Raw genomic sequence first — 20,352 nt, 5'->3', positions numbered from 1 at the left:
ATAGCATCCCAATGTGGTATCGCATCCTGATGAAGAAGACGAGTGTCAGAGTTTGAAGGAAACAGCGTTATAACGCAAGTCCACTATAAGGCTTTATGTGACTGGGGGCGTGAACGACATGGTGACAAGGCTGCAGGTAATATCTAGAGGCGAGCTAGCGAGGAGATTTGAATGCAAATATTGAAATGAGCTCACTGAGGAACCCTGGACGTTGACGCGTGTGCGTGGTGATGCAAAGGGTGCGGAGAGGGTTGGGATGGGAGCGTGGATGGCAGGCGACGGCTAGCGTGGCGCAAATCAATTAGCAGGGATGACGCGCTCGCGCCTGCGACACGCTTTCGCGTTCTCCCTGGGCGCCTTCCATCTACTCCACCAACAACAAACACACACCCACCAACCCTCCCTTATCACGCGCTTGGGTGTTGTATCTGTCCGCCACATCCTCAAGATGCCAGGAGCCGTCACAAGAGCGCCGGCGAAGCGCGCCCTCGCCGAAACATCCAGCACACGCACCAATGTCCAGCCGTCGCCCCACTCGTCCAAGAAGCTGAAGCTCCAGAACGGCAATGACAAGAGTAGACCGCCCACCAAGACGGTCAATGGCTCCTTCAACTCGAGCCAGGTGGGCCCGAGCCAGTTCGAGGAGACGCTGGAGAAGATGACGCAGGACATGGAGACGCTGAAGAAGGACAACACAGAGAAGGACCAGCAATGGCGGCGGCCTGCCTTGCCCGAGGACTTCAATGAGATGACGCAAAACCTTGTCTTCCAACAGATCGAGGCTGAAGAGGGCGTATTAAATGGTGGAAAAACAACCGTCAAGCTCTTTGGTGTCACAGAGGTGAGAAGCGTGCACATGGCATATATCGACTTTGACTGACCGTATATCATAGACTGGCCACTCCGTCCTCGTCCACGTCACTGGCTTCCAACATTACTTCTACGTCGCCGCACCTCTCAACTTCCACAAAGAAGACTGCGAACCGTTCAAGGTCTTTCTCGAGAGCGAATGCCAGAAAAACTTCAACCAACACTCAGCTGTCATCGCGTCGGTACAAATGTGCATGAGAGAGAACATCTTGCGCTTCCAGGGAAACCAGAAGAGCCCATACCTAAAGATTACTGTGACTGATCCGAAAATGATCAATCGCGTGCGCATGATGGTGCAAAAGGGCAATGCCAACTACAAGCGCCTCTGGCCGGCCAGAGAAGACGGTATCCTCACATTCGACAACATCGCCTACGTACTGCGCTTTATGATCGACACCAAGGTCGCCGGTATGTGCTGGGTCGAAGTTCCAGCAGGCAAATACAGAATGATCAGCCCCCGCGACCGACACTCCAACTGCCAGATTGAGGCACAGCTACACTACAGCGATTTGATCGCCCACCAATCTGAAGGCGAATGGGCCAAACTCGCCCCCCTACGCATCCTCTCCTTCGATATCGAGTGCGCTGGCCGCAAAGGTGTCTTCCCGGAGGCCAACGTCGACCCCGTCATCCAGATCGCAAACGTCGTTACAAGATACGGAGAGCCAAAACCCTTTGTCAGAAACGTATTCTGTCTAGATACAGTCAGCCCCATCGTTGCGACACAGGTCTTGTCGTTCCAAGATGAGGGCGAGATGCTGATGAAGTGGCGAGATTTCGTAGAAGAGGTCGACCCAGACGTCATCATCGGCTACAACATCAACAACTTCGACTTTCCGTATCTGCTCGACCGCGCAAAACATCTCAAGCTACAGAAGTTCCCGTATTGGTCCCGTCTAAAGACAGTACAGTCCAAGGTAGAGAGCTCGAATTTCTCAAGTAAGCAATTAGGAAACCGAGACACGAAGACTACCAACACCAACGGTCGTCTCCAGCTTGACCTGTTACAGCTCATTCAGCGAGACCACCAACTGCGTAGTTACACGCTCAACTCGGTGTGCGCTCACTTCTTGAAAGAGCAGAAGGAGGATGTACACCACAGCATGATCACAGAGCTGTTCAACGGCGACTCCAACTCCCGGCGACGATTGGCTGTATACTGTTTGAAGGATGCCTATCTACCGCAGCGATTGCTCGACAAGCTCATGTGTCTGGTCAACTACACAGAAATGGCTAGGGTTACAGGTGTGCCTTTCAATTACCTTCTGGCCCGTGGACAACAAGTTCGCTTCATCAGCCAGCTCTTCCGTAAAGCCCTCGACCATCAACTCATTGTTCCCGACCTTCCGAACCAAGGCGACAGCAGTGACCAGTACGAAGGTGCGACCGTCATTGAACCCAAGCGCGGCTACTACAAGGAACCTGTCGCGACCCTCGATTTCGCATCGCTATACCCCAGTATCATGCAGGCCCACAACCTGTGCTATACGACCTGGCTCGACAAGCAGACGGTAGAGAAACTCAAGATGAAGAAAGACGAAGACTACATTGTCACACCAAACGGTGACATGTTCTGCACAGCGAAAACCCGGAAGGGGCTCTTGACTGAGATTCTGGAGGAATTGCTTGGTGCGCGTAAGAGGGCGAAGAAGGAGTTGGCGATCGAGACCGATCCTTTCAAGAAGGCTGTGCTCAACGGTCGTCAATTAGCCTTGAAGGTCAGCGCCAACTCGGTTTACGGTCTGACAGGTGCTACCAACGGAAAGCTACCGTGTCTTGCCATCGCCAGTAGTACCACAAGTTTCGGTCGTCAAATGATTGAAAGGACCAAGGCGGAAGTCGAGGCAAAGTACAACATCGCGAACGGATACACACACGACGCAGAGGTCATCTACGGTGACACGGATTCCGTCATGGTGAAGTTTGGTACGTCCGAACTAGCGGAGGCGATGAAGCTGGGTGAGGAAGCTGCGGACTACGTCTCTTCGAAGTTCGTCAAGCCAATCAAGCTGGAGTTCGAGAAGGTCTACTTCCCCTACCTGCTCATCAACAAGAAGCGTTACGCTGGTCTCTACTGGACGAACCCGCACAAGTGGGACAAGATGGACACGAAGGGCATTGAGACGGTCCGCCGTGATAATTGCCGCCTGGTCCAGACTGTCATCGAAACTTCGTTGCGCATGCTCTTGATCGACCAGGACCCAGAAGGTGCCCAGGAGTAAGTCATTCCGCCATCTTCGCACTTTCGTCTACTAACATCGGATAGATTCGTCAAGGAGACCATTGCGGATCTGCTGCAGAATAAGGTGGACATGTCTAACCTTGTCATCACCAAAGCCCTGACCAAGCAAGAGAACAAGGACGGAACAGGTGGTTACGCCAACAAACAAGCACACGTCGAGCTTGCCGAACGCATGAAGAAGCGCGACGCCGGTTCAGCGCCTGCTTTGGGAGACCGTGTCGCCTACGTCATGATCCGAGCCGCCACCGGTGCGAAGAACTTCGAGAAGTCTGAGGATCCCCTCTTTGTCCTCGAAAACAACTTACCAATCGACACGCGTTACTACTTGGACAACCAACTGGCGAAGCCACTGGGCAGAATCTTCGAGCCTATCCTAGGCGAGAAGAAGGCAGCATCGTTGCTCACTGGTGATCACACGCGTTCCATCACCGTCGCGGCACCTACGATGGGTGGTTTGATGAAATTCGCCAAGAAGACATCGACATGCATGGGATGCAAGAAGCCACTTACCGCTGCGCATGAGAAGGACGGCGCCGTTTGTGAGAACTGCCGACCTCGTATCGCCGAGCTCTACACAAAGACGCTAGGCAAAGTCAGTGAGCTCGAGGTCCGCTTCTCACGTCTTTGGACCCAATGCCAGCGATGCCAAGGCAGTGTTCACTGCGAAGTCATCTGCGCATCCAAGGATTGTCCGATTTTCTACATGCGCATGAAGGCGAGGAAGGATGTTGAAGACGCAGGCAAAGAGCTTGTGCGTTTCGACAAGGACGCGGCGCTGTGGTGATTTAGTATTGTAACACCAGCAGGTGGTTAGTATGTGGTGTTTTTGGCGTTTCGATGGCATGGATATCCGTCTGTATAACTAAGGGGGCTCACTGGGCATGTTTAAGATGCGTAGCGATATTAGCATGTATACTTCTAAACGAATATTGTTGCAACCTTTTGTCGCATTGTTTGCATATCGCATTTGTTTCAGTGGAGATGCTGAAGCGCATTCAACCTTCCTCGATGCTTCGTCCTTGCTCATGGGCTGACTCTTAACCACGACAGTTCTTTCCCCATCTGGTGTTCCTTGCACATCGCCACAACACGACCTCAGTGCTTTGGACTTGGAATTGCAAAAGCATCAGCGCCACATGCCCTCGAAGCCCCTCGTCCCTCCACTACCAAACTCCTCCTGTCCACGCGCTTGCCCCTCATCCAGATCATGCGTCTCGCCGCTCTCCAGGCCAGCAACAAACATCTGAAAACTCCAGAGGAAGGTCTGGAAGAGCAAAATCTCTTTCTGCTGTCCGAGCAGTCTCGCAATGACCTCCTGTATCTCCTTGGAAGGCAGCCCTGCTGCTGCTGCGGACTGAGTCTTGAATGCCGTGTAGGCTACGACGTAGGCGTTATTTTGTGTGATGTAGAGGTCTGTGAGCATGACTTGGTGGGCGCGGAGAGTGGTGAGGAGGGTTGATGTGGGTTTGGTGTCTGGAAGCAGGGGTAGTGCGAGTGTGGGTGGGTGGTGAGCTGTGAGAGCTGGTATGCTGTCATGAAGATTGGACATGATTGCGGCTACCGTTGGGGGTTGAGGTTCGCTTGGAAGTTGGGGTAAGGCTCGGGGAGGCGGTGTTGGAGGCTCTTGAAGTTATGAATGTGATGGAGCTTGAGTAGAGGTCGTGAGTCACGGTGATGTGCGCAGTGAAAGGGCGGGAAATGCAAGATTATCTTCATCGTGTGGCCAAAATAACTCAGGCAGCCATGTTTATTCTCTAAAACATCGTCATAAAAACGTATGGTCTGCTAGATAGCCCATGACATAACCTTGGTGGACATTGATACTCGCGAACACCTAAAGCTCTTTATCGATAGGTGCCTGTAGTTTAAAGGTTGGTATCTTCCATCTTTCTGGTACACGGATCAGGATTTTCCCGTATCCTTCTAGGTCATTGTTCTAGATTTGAGCGACGATTGTTCTGCTCCAATGTAGTCGTGACCATGATGTGCTTGTTGTCCGCCGCAAGTGCTTCTTGGCTGCTTCGTGTGTCATCCCAGTATATGTCGTGCCCAGGACCCTTCTTTCTGCTACTGGTGATAGTAACAGCACTCAACTTGATCGCGTCTGGGCGGTTCGGGTCTGCCCCAGATCGGCTCACATTGTGTCGAATGTATCCATGCGTATCGTAAGAGACGTGAGGTGTATGGGCACTGCGGAGGAAAACAGCGAAAGCCGGACAACAACCAATACAGACAGCTACAGCTGACTCAATAATCGTCCAGAAAGCTAGCCAAGTTGGACTGGGTGATGTGTTATTCCCCGTCTTTAGGCCGATCTGTACAACACGCAGCGTGGCGAAAGCGATGCATACGAAGCCAGATGCGAACAGTGCGATGACTGCTATCTTCTGTGCGCGTGCCATTTGAAGATTCCAGACAAGGCGTATGGGGAGACACATAACTAGCAGCATTAATACGAACGTTGTACTGAGAAGGCAGGGGTCTAGAACATACTCATCAGGTCTGACAGGATATCAACACCGTAGGACATGTAAAGGCTCGCAAGCTGGCCACGAACGGCTCGAGGGCTGGCTGAGCATTCTCCTTTAAGGATAAGGGCGCCGAAATCAGGACAAGAAGTTGTGTAGGAAATGATGCAACCGACGAGAGACTACATAAGAGCTTTTAGTTGAGGCTGGAATGATAGGCAATGAGGCAAACTTACAATCATGCAGAACGCGAACACTGACCACCAAAGTCTTGTCCAAACACTTGGGAGGCCCTGCAGTAGCTTCTTGTATAGTGCTAACAGCGATAGCTTTACCGACCACAGTGCTAGCCAGAATAACGTAGTTGTTGCGAAGATATACCGAACGTAGATGACGATGTCGGATTGTATCGTTGGCCATGGCTGCAGTTGTCCAACCTGAACCTTTGATATCTGGTAGGTTTTAGGCATGATGACGAGGTAGCATATCGACATTGCAAGGAAGAAGGTGGAAGCCATGTACAGGAGATAGTCCTGCATCTCCATAGCTCTGCGCATCCACACCTGTATGCCGATGCGCGCAAGAATAAAGACTGAAGCAAATGCCACCATCACGTAGGCGGTCCGAAAGAACTCGGCCTCTGAGATGATTTCTCTGTACGTGGAAGGCATGGCTGGGTCTCTGACATTGAATGGTATGAACACCTGGATAACTTGTACAGCTCGAGAGGATGGAAGAGAAAGTGGTTTAGTTATCAGAGGCGAGGGGACGGTTGTAAGTTGCAGTCGCAAAACAAATAGCATTTCCTTTGCAATCATTCCATTCGTATCATACCCCAGTGATACCAACAATCCTGTTCTGCAAGCGCTGCCAACCTGCATAGGTCTGAAGGAGCAGATTCACATATAATGTGGCACGGTACGTTCATCCATCGTGCGTTTGTCGTACCGGAGGTTTGGGCACGGCTCGGCATGATATGCGATTTAGGGTGATCCCTTGGAACGAGCTTCCCACGGCTCATGGTCGCTTAGCAGATGGCTCGTCTAGACCGTGATCCTATGGTGGCGAGGTCTGATCATAGGTATCGTCCTGAAGCTTTGCTTCCAAACTTCGCATGCGGGGTCGCACCCGGGTGGCTCGGTTCGTACGTGTACAAAGCTGGAAAGTAAGCTGTGTAATGTTTTCCGGACAAACAATGCTCCTGGCACAGCAGATGTGTGTAGAAACATGGCGTGAACCAAGCTGCGGTCTGCGCCGCCTCTTGCGCTCAAAGCGACGTAGCTCAGCCACCACTTCGGACTTTTGATGAATGCGGGAACGTTGGTGCCAAGGTCAGGTCGTGCCTGCCGAGGCGGGCCTTACCAGCCGCCGAGCGGCATTGACGGAGACACCCTAGCCTCACTAGTGCACGTACACTTTGCAACCTCCACGACGCCAGTAGGTAGACTTCCATACCTTCCTCCACACGTAGTTGACAGCATTTGCAGACCTCTGTCTTCGACACTTACACTTCTTCCAACGATTTCAAGGTTGGCTCGAGTAGTACTGAGCCTCTGCGAACGTGCAATATAAGCGAAGGATGCTGCCCCACGCGAAGGATGCTGCCGCGTTACGGCGCAGTTATGCACGATGCACGATGACTGGACGAGGATTTCATCCGCTCACACCCAGGATTGATATTGGTCTCGGTAAGTAATCCTGTTCCGCGCCCCGGGGCGCAACTCAACTTTCGTTCGAGTAAGAAACGAAGGATGTGGTCTTCTCGCCTTCCAGATTTCGAGATGTAACGATACTGAGAACAATTACGAATGTACACAACGTTAATATACTACGAGAACGAGCAGCCTCCTACATGTCCCTAAAAGCCGAGGTCTACGTCTACACTGACAGATTCAAATGGTCCAATGAGATCAGGCCTAGTGGGGACAGGGTTAATCCCCCTTGTGATACACTGCATGCTGGCTTATCTTTTCTGAGACTGGTTGAATCTAGAAGACTAGAATCCCCAACAAAACTGTCGATTCAGGGCACAGTTTCCGCGGAGCCCCGGAATGTCGGATCCGCCGAGAAATTATATACGAAATTACAGAAATAAAAGGATGTGATTCCCTATCATCGGGTCACTGCCAACATCATTGTGGACTCTTCCCTGTCATTTCAAGGGGTCCTACCTGCGCGCTACACTTTTCTGTTGCATTCGTGTTGCATTCGTGTTGCATTCGGACAATTCTTTTCGTCAAGTCTCCGGTCGACCCAGCTCCTCTTATCGAAAGGATGAGATACGCCATCCCATCTGCTGCCTTGGTAGCTGGCGTTGTGTCACAAGCTACTTTCGAGCCCGCAGACTTCAATATCACGGAGGCATTGCTCGACAATGGTGTCAACGTCTCGGCTATACCTGAGCTTGCACCTCTGGTAGAGAGGTCGTTGTTGAGTGGCTGCTCCATTGCCGTAAGTGCTATTGATGCTTGGCTATTTTGGAAATTCACCGGCTTACCCCTCATCAGTGCAACTCTTTGAAGCTGATCTTTGGTGACGACCAAGTCGAGACACAGTCTGAGGCTGCGTATAGTGCATTTATCAATGATTACTGGTCGGGCCAACAAAGACAGATCTCTCCTCAGTGTGTCTTCAAGCCTGAGAAAGCTTTGGATGTCTCGACTTCCATCCTTCTATCTCGTCTTACGCAATGTCCTTTTGCGGTTAGGAGCGGAGGCCACTCAGCAGTGCCTGGCGGCTCAAACATCGAGGGTGGCATTACGATTAGCTTTGAGAAGATGGACAAGACTGTAGCATCTTCTGACAGGAAAAGCGCCACATTTGAGCCTGGCCAGACATGGTATGATGTGTACACGAAGCTCGAGAAACATGAGGTTACCATCATTGGTGGCCGAGTAAGTCAGACTCTAGCAGGAAAGAGAAGCGTGCCACTGACAATTACCCAGGTTGCAAGTGTCGGTGTGGGTGGATTAACTTTGGGCGGAGGTAAGAATCAAGATAACACGTGACAACTAGTCAGCATGCGGCTAAACTTCATCTACAGGCATCTCGTACTTCTCAAGCATGTATGGTTTGGCATGCGACAATGTCATCTCATACGAGCTGGTCACTGCTTCTGGGCTTATCATCAACGTCAGCCAGAAGTCCTTCCCAGACCTCTACTGGGCTCTACGAGGGGGTGGCAACAACTTCGGTATCGTCACGAAATTCAACGTCAACGCTCTTCCTAGAGCGCCAACCATGTGGGGTGGTATGCGAACATATCTCTCGACCGAATCCGATGCTCTCATCAAGGCATACTACAATCTTGGTATGAACGCAAAGAAGGACGGCAAAGCCCACCAAATTCTGTCGTTTGGCTGGGGTGGAGCTGAACTCGGAGAGGTTGCCCAAGTTGAACTTGAATATGCGGATCCTATTACCGACGCACCAGTTCTTGCCGAGTACAACAGCATCAAAGGAGCGATTGCAGACGCAACCGGAATCAACACTCTCGCAAACCTTACGGCGATCTTGGAAGGCCCCGCCAGCGGTGCAGGTCTTCGACAGGCATTCTGGACCTGGACGACCAAGCTCGACGTGGAAATGGCCACTGTGACTAAGGATATCTTCTTTGAGGAGATTACCGATGTGCTCGACGCAGCGGATCTACTCCCCGCTGTTTCGCTCCAGGTACTTACCGAGCCTATCATTGAGCAGGGTGCCACTAAGGGAGGTAATGCGCTTGGGCTCGATCCAAAGGAAGGACCCCTCATGTTGGCTCTCGTTGCCATGAAGTGGTCCAACAGTGCGGACGACGACAGACTGCAAAAGTTCGCCGCGCGCGTCAAGGACCGCTGCGTAGCCGCAGCCAAGGCCGAGGGCAAAGCGACCGATTACCTGTACATGAACTACGCCAGCCCATGGCAAGATCCCGTTGCCGGTTACGGTCCCGCGAATCAGGCTAAGTTGAAGGCCATCTCCAAGAAGTATGATCCTACTGGCGTGTTTGAGGTTCTCCAGCCCGGCTACTTCAAGCTCAACGGCCCACCACGGGACGATTTGTAAATGATCTGGTCATTCGTATCTTGTACATGTACATAGTACCCGCATTCAAAGCTTCATGTTTTACATCGGATCTGCGCACATGCCCAATTGTTCTGCTATGTTGACTGTCTACTTTCCTGCTTACTTCTCATCTTTTGTCCCAATGTCATCACTGCCGATTGCCAGACGGTGACGATCATCGTAGGCTAACTGAAGATACCAGATCAGCATTGGGTATGACTGGCCTTGAGAAAGAAGGTTGAATGGTGGTTGCTGAAGTGGCAAGGACGTCGATACACCGAAGTGAAAGTGGCTTCACGTGACATCCTTTTTTGTCAACATAACCGCAGCCTGCCTCATGCTGGAGGCCTTCTTTTGGATTCTTTGCATCTTGCAGTGTCTCATGCTGATACGTTCAGCAGTTTTGGAGCCATTGCAACATCAGATAATCTGCAGAAGCGGTGTGCAGCCGCTCAGTGAGCGCCCGTAAACGCGCAACAACGCGAAAATTTGCTAGACCCTTTTTCTTTTCGCAACGATATCCCACATGTTCTCAAGTCACAAAGCTTTTCGTTCGCCCATTACCTGCGTCTTCCCAATCGCATCCTCACAATCGTGCCCACCGCTGCCGCCCGATCAGTCAGTACATCAACAAGCCACCTCCGAAGCTGTCGCCACCAATTTCGGTCCCTCAAGACACCATGACGTCGCATTCCCGCCTGCCTCCCGCCGACCCCGCCCTCGAAAACGAGAAGCTGGTGGTGCAGCTCAAGCTCGCGCGCGATGAGATCGACGGACTGAAAGCTCACAACAACAATCTCGTCCAGTGTCTGCTGGAGAGCGAGCGAGGATTTGCTCGTCTCAAGGCGCTGCACGAGAAGGGCAGCAAGCGCAAGCGCGAGGACTTGCCGTCGCCGTTTGAGGAGGGTCCAGATGCGGACGAGAGCGCATCCAAGACGGAGGAGGGGTATCGGCCCAAGTTCTTTGAGAACTTGGTCTGTGGTATGTCGAAGCCGCAGGAGGAAAAGGATGAGGAGGAGAAGCCTCGTAAGAAGGCGAGGACTCGTCGCAACCGTCCCGCGAGGTGAGTTATATCTACTACGTCATTCTTTCATTTTACTAACATGTCAATAGGGACAAGCCTTCCACCAATGTCGAGGCGGATACGTCCAGGGACGAAGTCTACGATACTGCTCTGTCAGTGTTAGTATACTTGCCGAAGAAACCGTATGTTTGTCTAGGTCCTTCATATGACGTCGCTAACATTTGCAGGGTCGAGAACATAGCTGACTCCATCCCATCTCCCTGGGGCTGGAAGGTCCTAAAGCAGCGCCTTGCTGTATGCATCCGCTGCTTCGAAAACGACAGGCGGTGTGACTCCGGGGAGCCATGCCAGAGCTGTCTGAAGAACCGTGCCAAGTGCCAGCGGGCAATGTGTGCCAACTACAAGGCTGGCACTTGTTTCGTCCCAACTTGTACAAGGGCACATGAAGATGACGAGCGGAAGTACAAGAACATTGTACACGCGGGTCATGTGAGCAAGAAGGACATGGTGGCCGGACCCCAGGATATCTGAGAACGCATGAGGGAGCGTGGAGGTCGTCAGCTCGACCACGGAGATAGAAGACACCATCCCTGAACCAATGTAGCCACAAACGTCATCGTAGAGAACTAGGTTTGATAGCGTAAAAGTACCCGAAGGACAGCACACCTCACCATATCATAACTTCCAAAGCCTCATAATACAAAGTAGCCATTATAAAGATCCCATCAACCCAGCATACTCCTCTTCCTACCCCTCAATCTAACCCCTTCTAACCTCTTTAGTACACCCCTAGCCCCCTTCCCACACTCCCCATACGCCTTGAGCACTTCCTGGAACAGCGGTTCCGCAGCGGGATGTGTTGCCGAGAACGCCCTCTCAAGTACGTACAGATCAACAGCCTTGTCCTCGTCTTGTATGCTAGCAGTCGTGAGACCGAAGTCGATGAGGAAGATGTCGCCAGCTAGCGAGTTGGTGTTGGACTGTTGCGGCGGGTCCGCAGGGGGGAGGTCTGGAGGTTCTTCGCCGTTCATGGCTGCTTCGCGGAGTGTGCTCGTTGTCTGTTTTCCGCGTGGTATTCGTCGTTGTGGTTGTTGTGCTGGAGTGTCTTGCCACTTGGGTGTGCGTAACATGATGTTGCTTGTTGTGAGGTCACCGTGGCATACTCCCAGTTCGTGCAGCTTGCCTACTTCGCGTCCGACTCTTCGCATCAGGTCTAGTATCTCTTCCTGTCCTTCTTGCGCTTCTGCATTGCTACTCGCAGCTGCATCTCCTCCCCCAGTCTCCGCGTCTTTTTTCTCTTTTCCCTTCTGTGTTACTTGATGTGCCCACCCATCCAACACTTTCCTCACAGTCCTGCCATCCACAAACTCCAGCACAAGCCATCCCGCATCCCAGTCCGCGCCAATCACCCCCGGTACATTAACGCCATCCCTCTTGACCCTTATAAGACTTCGTGCCTCGGCTAGTAACCTCTGCTTTGTAAGGCGCTTGTCTAAAGTGGGATGTCTGTATGGCTTCGGTGGCCGGTATTTGACGACGACGGGCGTATGGGGGGTGAGGAAAGTGGTCTTGTATACAAGGGCCTCGGCGCCTTGTGTTATGATTTCGAGCGCATCCTGAGAGAAAGGCGCGGGGAGCGTGTGGAGGGGACGCGACGTTTCGGGCGGTGGTGGGGGTTCGATTGGAGGGACGACAGGCGGCTCGGCCATTGCTGTGTGGTTTGTGTTGTTAGGCGTACTTCGCGGCGACGTGTTCGTTGTGTATATGACCAGAAGATGACGCGTTGAATACGTAGGGCGTAGGCGAGTTCGGGACGTGTGGTGTCAAGTGGAGATATTTTGGTGTTGACATTTGAAGCTTCGCAGTTGCCCCGCGATGCGACACCAGCCTTCAGCCCTGTCACGCTTATCGATTCTTTAGCTTCAACACCACGCGAGCATCTTGTCGATCACCGTTCAACGGCCATGGCCACACTACAGTACCGAAATTAGCTTTTACCCTGACCGAGTCGCTGTAGAGCACAGATGGAGATTACTTCTCCGGATTTGCAGATTCATTTCATGAGATTGCAAACTGTGTCACGGACATACAAGGGTTGCTGCTAGCCAGTGCCTGACTTTCTGGGGAAGGTAGCCCTTGAGTCAAATCATGGGCCTCGTCTCACAATTGAATAGCGTTCGTTTTGAAAGCGAGTGTGATTGCATTTAGGTATCTCATCCTACATGATCCACTCTTCCTTGTGCATCGCCTGGTTGCGGCGGTAGCGAATGGATTTGGTCAAAAGCACAGTATCTTCCAAAAAACAATGGTAACACAGAACTGAAGCCCTAAGAAGGCAGTGAGCTCCAGCCACAGGCCATTGAGCTCACGTCCATAAAGCATATCCCAAATCGCCCGCCCAAATCGCCGGGCCAAAAACCGTAGAGCGTTCCCGCCATGCTCATTAAAAGCAGTTCGCATAAGAGTCTGGGGAAACAAGAAGAAGGGGTGGAAAAGGAGATCTTCCCAATGGGCAAGAGACGAATGGTAATCGTGATATTCGAAAGATGGCAAAAGTGACCTTGGTCAAGTGCAGCAAACAAATGAACTAACAAACAAGGAAAGGTTCGTAATGGGCCGTAACAAGAGGCGTCCGGAGAGCGCCACAGTAATATGCACAGGGGAAGAAACTCCCAGTTTTTCTTTCCAATCCGTGGTTGATAGCTTAGAACACGGTGCTCTTGCGCTTCTCAGCGCTGGTAAGAACAAGCTTGGGCATGCGGCGTTGGCCAATCTCCTCGGGACGGATGTCGACCAGGCCGCCTCCAACGGAAGCACCGTCATCGCTGCTGACACTGTTGGCGGTGTAGGAGCGGTTGATGGAGTTGTCGCGAGAGCGCTCCTTGGAGGCCTTGCGCTCTGAGCCAATGGCGCCGTTGGCAACAGCGCGGAGGCTGCCGATGCTGGGCCTGCCCGAGAGGCTGCCACTTCCTCCGCTGCGAACACTGTCGGAGTCGTTGTCGGACGAAGGGAAGTGGTCGCTGTCTGGCGAGGCGCTTCCGCTGCCGGTACGGTGAGCGCGGCGGCCGATTCCAGCTCGCACAAGGTTGCCCACGGCCTGGCGGCGTTGACGAGTAGCAAAGTTCTTGCTGCCCTCATGCTTGGTAGTGGGACGCTCCTTGAGTTCCTCGATGGAAGGAGGGTTGCGAGGCTGACGGACTGGGTGCTCTCCAGCGCGTGCTTGACCAGGGCCGAATGTGCCAGTCATCGGGGTGGCAGGGAAGCCGACCGGGCGGGTGAAGGCAGAGCGAGGACCCTCCTCGGCCTTGCCATCAACAGCAAGAGAAGACAGGTTCTTCTTGTGGCCGCGACGGAAAGCGTTGGCAGATGGCGGTGGGAGCGGGACCACATCCTGGGGTGGGGTGTTGGACTTCTTCGGCGGAGAAGTGCTGCGCGAACCCCAAGGGCTGGGGTTGCTCTCGTTGGGAGGAGAGACGTGGAGCACTGGGGTATCAACCTTGGGCGGCGAAGTCGCGAAGCGGGGAGTTGGCGGCGGCGGAGAGTGCGACAGACCCGACATGCCATTCTGAGCCTGCATGTCGCCGTTGTCCTGCTGGTAGCTCGGGTCAACGACGTACTGGTACTGGCCAGTCATCTGGTTGAAGACAAGGTAGACACCAGGCTGGTTGGTCTCCTGGATGGCAGCGGTGTTTCCAAACTGTTGACCGTAGGCGTTCATCTGAGGGGTGTATGGCGTGTTGGGGTACTGCTGTCCACCGCTCATGTTCATGTTGCCGAACTGCTGGGTCGTCAGAGCAAGGAGTTGCTGCTGGAGCTGCTGCTGCCTCTGGGCGAGGTAGAGCTCGGTAGCCAGGAGCTGAGCCGCAACGTTGGGGTCCATCTCGCCGTCATCGAACTCGAATTGGGGAGGGGCCAGGACCTGGTTGTAGAAGTCGGGCTGCTGCTGTTGCTGCTGGTACTGGTTGACACCGCTGAAGCCAGAGCCGATGGCAGTCTGGGGACCACCCTGGTTGGTTCGGTTGAACTGCCTGGAGTTGTTGGCGTTGTTGGTACCAATGTTGTGCTGGCGCTGCGAGTAGGGAGCCGAAGCAGGGGGCTGCGCAGACGTGGGGGTCTTGGGCGCAGTGCGGAGGCCGGCCAGGAGGTGGGAGCGGCTGGTGCGAGGAGTCGCAACCGAGTCCTCGGCGATGGAGGCAACCTTGGGCGGCGAGGCGACGCTGAGACGCTTAAGCTGAGCGCCCTTGCCGCGAGAGGCAAAGCTCGAGGTGGGACCGCCAAAGCCACCCTGGGATTGGAAGTTGTTGTAGGTCATCTGAGCAAGACCGCCAGCGTCCATGCTCATTGTGGTGGTCTAAGAAGAGTTGCGAACAAAGAGTAAGGTGCAACAAGGAGTATGCTAGGCGCACACGGGGAAAGATATAGAATCGAAGAAGGCCGGAAGAGGGAGTGTTGGCAAGACGGAAACCGAGCGTGCACCGACGAGACGTCTGCTTTGAGGCAGGGTGCGAATTGGCTGGCGATTATGGGATTAAGGATCGTACAGATCGGGATTGTAAGGTAGAGTTGATATCGAAAACCGGCCGATGGGCAATGTAGTTGGAGCTATTAACAAGTTCTTCGGGCGCCGTGTCGTTTGATGTGCTGTCAGAAGGATCGAGTGGTGACGGCAGCAGGCGCGGTCTGGCAGCAGCGAAGATATTTATGAAGGGGAATAGACGAACAGGCAGCGACGGGATCACGGGCAGACAAGCTGGTGGTTGATGCGTCGGCTGGCGAGCTCTTCTTCTCTCGGGGGAGCGACGGGACTGGCGCGCTCGCACAATCTCAGATTAGGCGGGGGGTAAGCTGGTCCAACTGGGGGAGCAGGTAGAAGATGCAGAAGCGGCACTGTGTAGTCGAAGAGAGCGAAGGGAGAGAGGTAGAGAGGAAAGGGCGAGATGGAGGGGCCAGGAGAGAAAAGTGACGAGCAGCGGAGGAGCAGCGAGCCATGGACGAATGCGAGCGCTATAAGTGACGGGGGACCTGTCGCAGCGACAGCGACCCTGCATCGAGCCTAGCGCTGGCAGGCCCCCTGGCCGCGCTGGACGCACGCTTGAAACGCTGGGCCTGATGCGTAATGACTGCGCTTGGGCCGTTCCTGCGTGCGAAGGCCCTCGTGTGCGCGCTGGAGCACGTCGCTTTGATGCCGTGACGGTGCATTGCGCGAAGTTAAGTGCTGCTACTGTACACAAAGCGTTCGCTGCGCTCGCGGGTTTCAGGCGCTGGGCGTCATTTGCGGGATGCTCGCTCCTGCCGCACCGGGCGAGGGCCCTGAGCGCTCCTGCCCGACGCCACGACCGTACCTTCCTCGCGGCGCACCCAGCAAGGGCAAGAGCGACTGGCAAACAGAACCACCGAAACAGCGTCTCTCATTGCTCGAGCCCCAAGCCCACGAGCACACCGCAAGACGTGATCCACTGCATCGATAGCGTCTATCTACGCCATCTCGGCCAGTCGTTCGTAGCGTCCCAGTAGTTACCAACGGCGGCTATGCGCCTGCGCGCTGCTACTGGCCAGTCCCATCGCGGCCACCGCAGCCCTTCAGCCACGCACACTCGCTCTAAATATACCCACCACCACCTGTTCACCAGCTCCAGCGACTCCTCTGCAAAGGCATTGGTGTGCGGCCGCCTCTTCTCCGCAACGATGGACAGCGTGGCATGCGCATGAATGGATCCAAGCCCGGCACACTCCATCTCAAATCACTCACCTGTCTGTCAGCAGTCAGCTTCCAAATGTCCGCATCTCCCACGCGCAATCTGCAATGCATGTCGTGCGGGAGGAGCATGCTTGTTGGCGTGTGCCGACCCCGGACCTGGCTGCTGTCACGCTCCCACTGCAGATCCAGCGAGATGCTCGGTGCCTTGGGGCGGCCTCGCAATCGAGTCCCTTTTTTCCACCTTTTTTACACGCGTCGGCTTCCGCGGTCTTTCAATCGACTCGTGCCACTGCGCGTGCAGCCCCTTCTTCGCTGTCGCCTGCCGTTTCGTCCCGGGTCTACCCTGCTGTCTCGCTCTGAAACTGTCGCTCCGTCTCAACCACCGCAGCCCGTGCGTCGCTCCCTCATCTCGCTAGACTCTCCCTGCAGCAACGCCTGCCAAGCCAGACTTGAAAGCGTGAAACATGCTCTCGTTATCGTCACCTAGCGTTTGGGCCCCCGAAGCTGTGGGATGCGGAAGGCGCGCTGTCAGGGCGATGCTTGAACGCTGATCTCCATTCGCGTGTGGGGACGACGCCCCTTCGTATGGAGAAGTCTGAAGACAACTCACAGGTATGTATCATCGTCCAAGCAAGCTCACCAGTCGCGCCGCTTCCGCCTGCTGTACATCGTTAGACTCGCTTGCCCTTCGCGAGACTATCGAATCTAGCACCGAGGCCATTCGGAATGAACCCGGCTACCGGTATCGTATTGGCAGCCGTTCGGTCAGAGCCGCCGTCTTTAGCGGGCAGTATGACTGCTTACGTCCGAACCGGCCGATTGCCCTTCGAAAAGAACCTCATCAGAACGCTTTCGTTCTGGACCGGAAGCCAGCGGCAACGATTAGTGGGGCGCATGAGCCCGTTCGGGAGCGCAGAAAAAAGGCAGGAGTGAGGCGCAGGACTAGACACGACAAGGCAACACGAGTTTTATATGCCTCGAGGTTGGAAGGCTTGACATGTCCAACAGAACGGTGCATCGCAAAGTCAGCATCGTCACACGTCTTATCCAGACGAGTTCCCTCACCAGACAGACAGCTACTGCACCATCAGCACTTGAGCACGCGCTTGCGCAGCTCTGTTTCACGAACACGATCCTCGAGGCCGTTGGAAATAGTGTGCCTCTGGCGCCGCAAGGCTGCATGTTTCGAAATTTCCAAAGCTTCTCGCCCACACATCGCGTACACCTCCAATCTTTGCCTTGGCTCACCAGTGCGATGTCATCCTCCCACTGGATCGATGCTATTAGACATCGTCCATGGTATACATACTACTCTGGACCCTCCATTTCCTTCTCAGTACCACGGGGTGAGAGACAAAGCAGCTGAGAAAGTCAGCTCTATCACGTTGTCCGCGCTCAGCGCAGTCACGAGGTCGTAGACTGATGGGGTGTTCCAAAAGGTCTGGCCTCTTCCATGTAATGGTAAGGAGTGCGCATCAATATGAAAGAGTTGACATGTCGTCAGCGCAATACAGTGTAAGTTCTTCAGTTCATCTGTCGCTGACGGATAATTTGGAAAACCGACGCCGTTTGACTGATCATGTTCCCGTACTATTTGGAACGTGTTAAACATGAGGAACGACGCTGTTGCTTGAATCCGCACAGCCAATCGTCCAGTCGCATCTAGGAATCATCCTGTCACTTCTACCAACCGTCCAGTCGCATCTAAGAGGTCTTTGCGAGACCCACTAGTAGTGTTTTCGCATGTTTGACACTTGGCATGAGACTCGGCACGAAACATCTGACACCACATGTTCATATAGCTCTTTTTAACCAGACTTTTCTCAAGCGTCGCGAACATCAGGCAAACTGTTTCGATCAGCGCCGTCGCCCGTTTTCCGATGTCTGCGGCAGCGTTAGTAACGGAGCGATGGAGACTCTTAGGCACGCGAGAGAGGAGTATATAGTCACCCTCGACGCTGCGCATCTTCTAATAACCAGATCTGCAGCGCATTTCCCATCTTCTACTACCTTTCTACTACCATCGATATCTTGTACAGCATCCTTCTTAATATTCACTAATACTCTTAATTGTCATCCTGACATTTCGACTTAATCCAAATCATCTCAGCCTAATACAAATCATCATGCTTTTCTCGAACATCGCAATTGCGGCTTTGGCCCAGAGCTTGACTGCCTCCGCTGCCACCATGATGGTCACGGTCGCTGCCAACAACAAGTTCCAGTTTACGCCTAACTCTATTGTTGCCCAACCCGGTGACATGGTCGCTTTCAACTTTGTCAGCCAGGTACGCAACTGCTTCCATCACTTCACCACTACTCCAACAGATACTGACTCTATCCTCACAGAACCACAGTGTCGCCTCCTCCGACGCAAACAGCCCCTGCCAGCCCCAGGCGAACGCCATCTTCTCCGACTTCCAGCCCATCCCCGGCAACCCCAACGGTTCCCCAGGTGCAGGTGGCGCTGGTGGTGCTGGCAATGCCGCTGGAGCTGCTGCTGCCGCTAACGGTAACGGTAAAGGCAACGGTCGCAACCGCAACAACAACCGCCAAGCTGGAAACACACCCATGTTCATGGTCCCCGTCGTCGACAACCAGCCCATGTACATCTACTGCTCGCAAGCCCAACATTGCCAACAGGGCATGGTCATGGTCATCAACCCGCCCAACGCTCAGGCTGTAACTCAGTACCAGAACCTCGCTGCTCAGGCAAACAACAACGTTTCTCCCCAGGGTGGCATCAGCGGTGGACAGGTCGTTAACAACCTTGCTGGAACTACTCCCAAGAGCGTCCTCGGTGGTACGGCTGGTGATGCGGCAACGGCAGCGAAGGCGGCTACGAACGGCAATGGCAAGGGCAAGGGTGGCGGTGCTGCTGCTGGTGGTCTTGCTGGATTCCTTGCGGGCCTTGGCAAGAACAACGTCGTCGTTGAGACCAACTCCAAGAAACTCTTCGGCTTCCCCGGTGCTGGTGCTCTTGGTGGTGCTGGCGCTCTCGGTGGTGGTGGTGCGGCCGCGGCCCTTGCTGGAGCTGGAGGTGCTGGAGGTGCTGGCGCCGCTGCAGGCGGTGGTGGTGCTGGTGCCATTGCTAAGAGCGGACTCAAGGGTTTCCTCAACGGACTTGCTCAGGGCGCCAACTAAGCATGCGCATAAATAGAATAGATATATTTGGTTGAGCAGGAGGTCGTGGGTATGTGGTTGGAGCTGTATGGGACAAGCACGACGATATCGATGGAAGTAAAAAGATGCTGGTCATTGAAATGTAAATAGTAGTAATATATGTCTTATAAACTTATCCGAATGACTTCCCTGCATTTCGGTGAGCGCGTTGTGGGAAGATGGGTTGGTAGCGGTGACGTCACTCTCATACACTCAACTAGCTATTGTTCAGCGATGCTCCTTCACCCACATACAACACAACAGACGGAGTATGAGATGCATATTTTTGGCTTACCTGTGACGTTCGGAAAGTGTTACCTGATCGATACCGCCATACGTCGTTACTAACAGGACATATGTCATCACTACCCAAAGCGAGCAGCAAAGTGAGAGTAACTACACACTGCATCCAGAACAATAGCATGAAGCCGAAATATTCGCCGTTTCTTTGTCCAGCACAGCTTCACTTGCTATGTTCCTCGCGACGGTACAATGGTAAGCCACAACAATGGTAAGCAGGTAGACAGCTGGCAGCTCACTGTCCATGCGTCCACATATACCTTGATATCTACTTCTTCCAACCTCCTGACACGACTCCTACTCCTCTCACATTTTGCTTCCCGATTCCACATTGCAACAGAATCGACGTTCTACATACAAGCATCTCCTTCAAGCACTACCAACCACAACATCGACACCAAAGTCCACAACCCACACCTATCAAACACAACAACAACACTATGCTGGAAACCATCTCACAGCTGCTGGCCCAGCTCTTTGCCTTCCACCTCCTAACCAAGACCATCATTCCCACTTTCGACTTCCCCATCCTCAGCATCTC

The 20,352-nt window shown here is 53.7% G+C and overlaps 7 protein-coding genes across 7 annotated transcripts; 4 read left to right on the top strand and 3 right to left on the bottom strand.

Moving 5' to 3' along the window:
• Positions 1–448: 448 nt before the first annotated feature.
• On the top strand, positions 449–3,896 carry POL3 (DNA-directed DNA polymerase delta; the record flags this gene model as incomplete). Its single annotated transcript, XM_049400976.1, has 3 exons — positions 449–841; positions 894–3,088; positions 3,137–3,896. The coding sequence occupies 3 exons, from the start codon at positions 449–451 to the stop codon at positions 3,894–3,896; spliced, it is 3,348 nt and encodes a 1,115-aa protein (XP_049253288.1).
• A 342-nt stretch (positions 3,897–4,238) lies between these two features.
• Positions 4,239–4,661, bottom strand: J4E88_007358 (uncharacterized protein; the record flags this gene model as incomplete). Its single annotated transcript, XM_049400975.1, has 1 exon — positions 4,239–4,661. The coding sequence occupies one exon, from the start codon at positions 4,659–4,661 to the stop codon at positions 4,239–4,241; it is 423 nt and encodes a 140-aa protein (XP_049253287.1).
• A 3,193-nt stretch (positions 4,662–7,854) lies between these two features.
• J4E88_007357 (uncharacterized protein) lies at positions 7,855–9,627 on the top strand (the record flags this gene model as incomplete). Its single annotated transcript, XM_049400974.1, has 4 exons — positions 7,855–8,031; positions 8,088–8,474; positions 8,526–8,565; positions 8,624–9,627. 4 exons carry the CDS (start codon positions 7,855–7,857, stop codon positions 9,625–9,627), a joined length of 1,608 nt encoding a protein of 535 aa, XP_049253286.1.
• A 680-nt stretch (positions 9,628–10,307) lies between these two features.
• J4E88_007356 (uncharacterized protein) lies at positions 10,308–11,182 on the top strand (the record flags this gene model as incomplete). The annotated part of the gene is made up of 3 exons (XM_049400973.1): positions 10,308–10,690; positions 10,741–10,833; positions 10,879–11,182. 3 exons carry the CDS (start codon positions 10,308–10,310, stop codon positions 11,180–11,182), a joined length of 780 nt encoding a protein of 259 aa, XP_049253285.1.
• Positions 11,183–11,376: 194 nt separating this feature from the next.
• On the bottom strand, positions 11,377–12,360 carry J4E88_007355 (uncharacterized protein; the record flags this gene model as incomplete). Its single annotated transcript, XM_049400972.1, has 1 exon — positions 11,377–12,360. The coding sequence occupies one exon, from the start codon at positions 12,358–12,360 to the stop codon at positions 11,377–11,379; it is 984 nt and encodes a 327-aa protein (XP_049253284.1).
• Positions 12,361–13,355: 995 nt separating this feature from the next.
• Positions 13,356–14,993, bottom strand: J4E88_007354 (uncharacterized protein; the record flags this gene model as incomplete). The annotated part of the gene is made up of 1 exon (XM_049400971.1): positions 13,356–14,993. One exon carries the CDS (start codon positions 14,991–14,993, stop codon positions 13,356–13,358), a length of 1,638 nt encoding a protein of 545 aa, XP_049253283.1.
• A 3,545-nt stretch (positions 14,994–18,538) lies between these two features.
• Positions 18,539–19,493, top strand: J4E88_007353 (uncharacterized protein; the record flags this gene model as incomplete). The annotated part of the gene is made up of 2 exons (XM_049400970.1): positions 18,539–18,637; positions 18,699–19,493. The coding sequence occupies 2 exons, from the start codon at positions 18,539–18,541 to the stop codon at positions 19,491–19,493; spliced, it is 894 nt and encodes a 297-aa protein (XP_049253282.1).
• Positions 19,494–20,352: the final 859 nt, after the last annotated feature.

Source organism: Alternaria novae-zelandiae (assembly GCF_023758075.1).
Source record: "Alternaria novae-zelandiae strain BMP 2774 chromosome Unknown scaffold_15, whole genome shotgun sequence".
Classification (NCBI taxonomy): Eukaryota; Fungi; Ascomycota; class Dothideomycetes; order Pleosporales; family Pleosporaceae; genus Alternaria; species Alternaria novae-zelandiae.
Note: the sequence above shows the minus strand (reverse complement) of the source record. Positions and strands in the feature narration are given on the sequence as shown.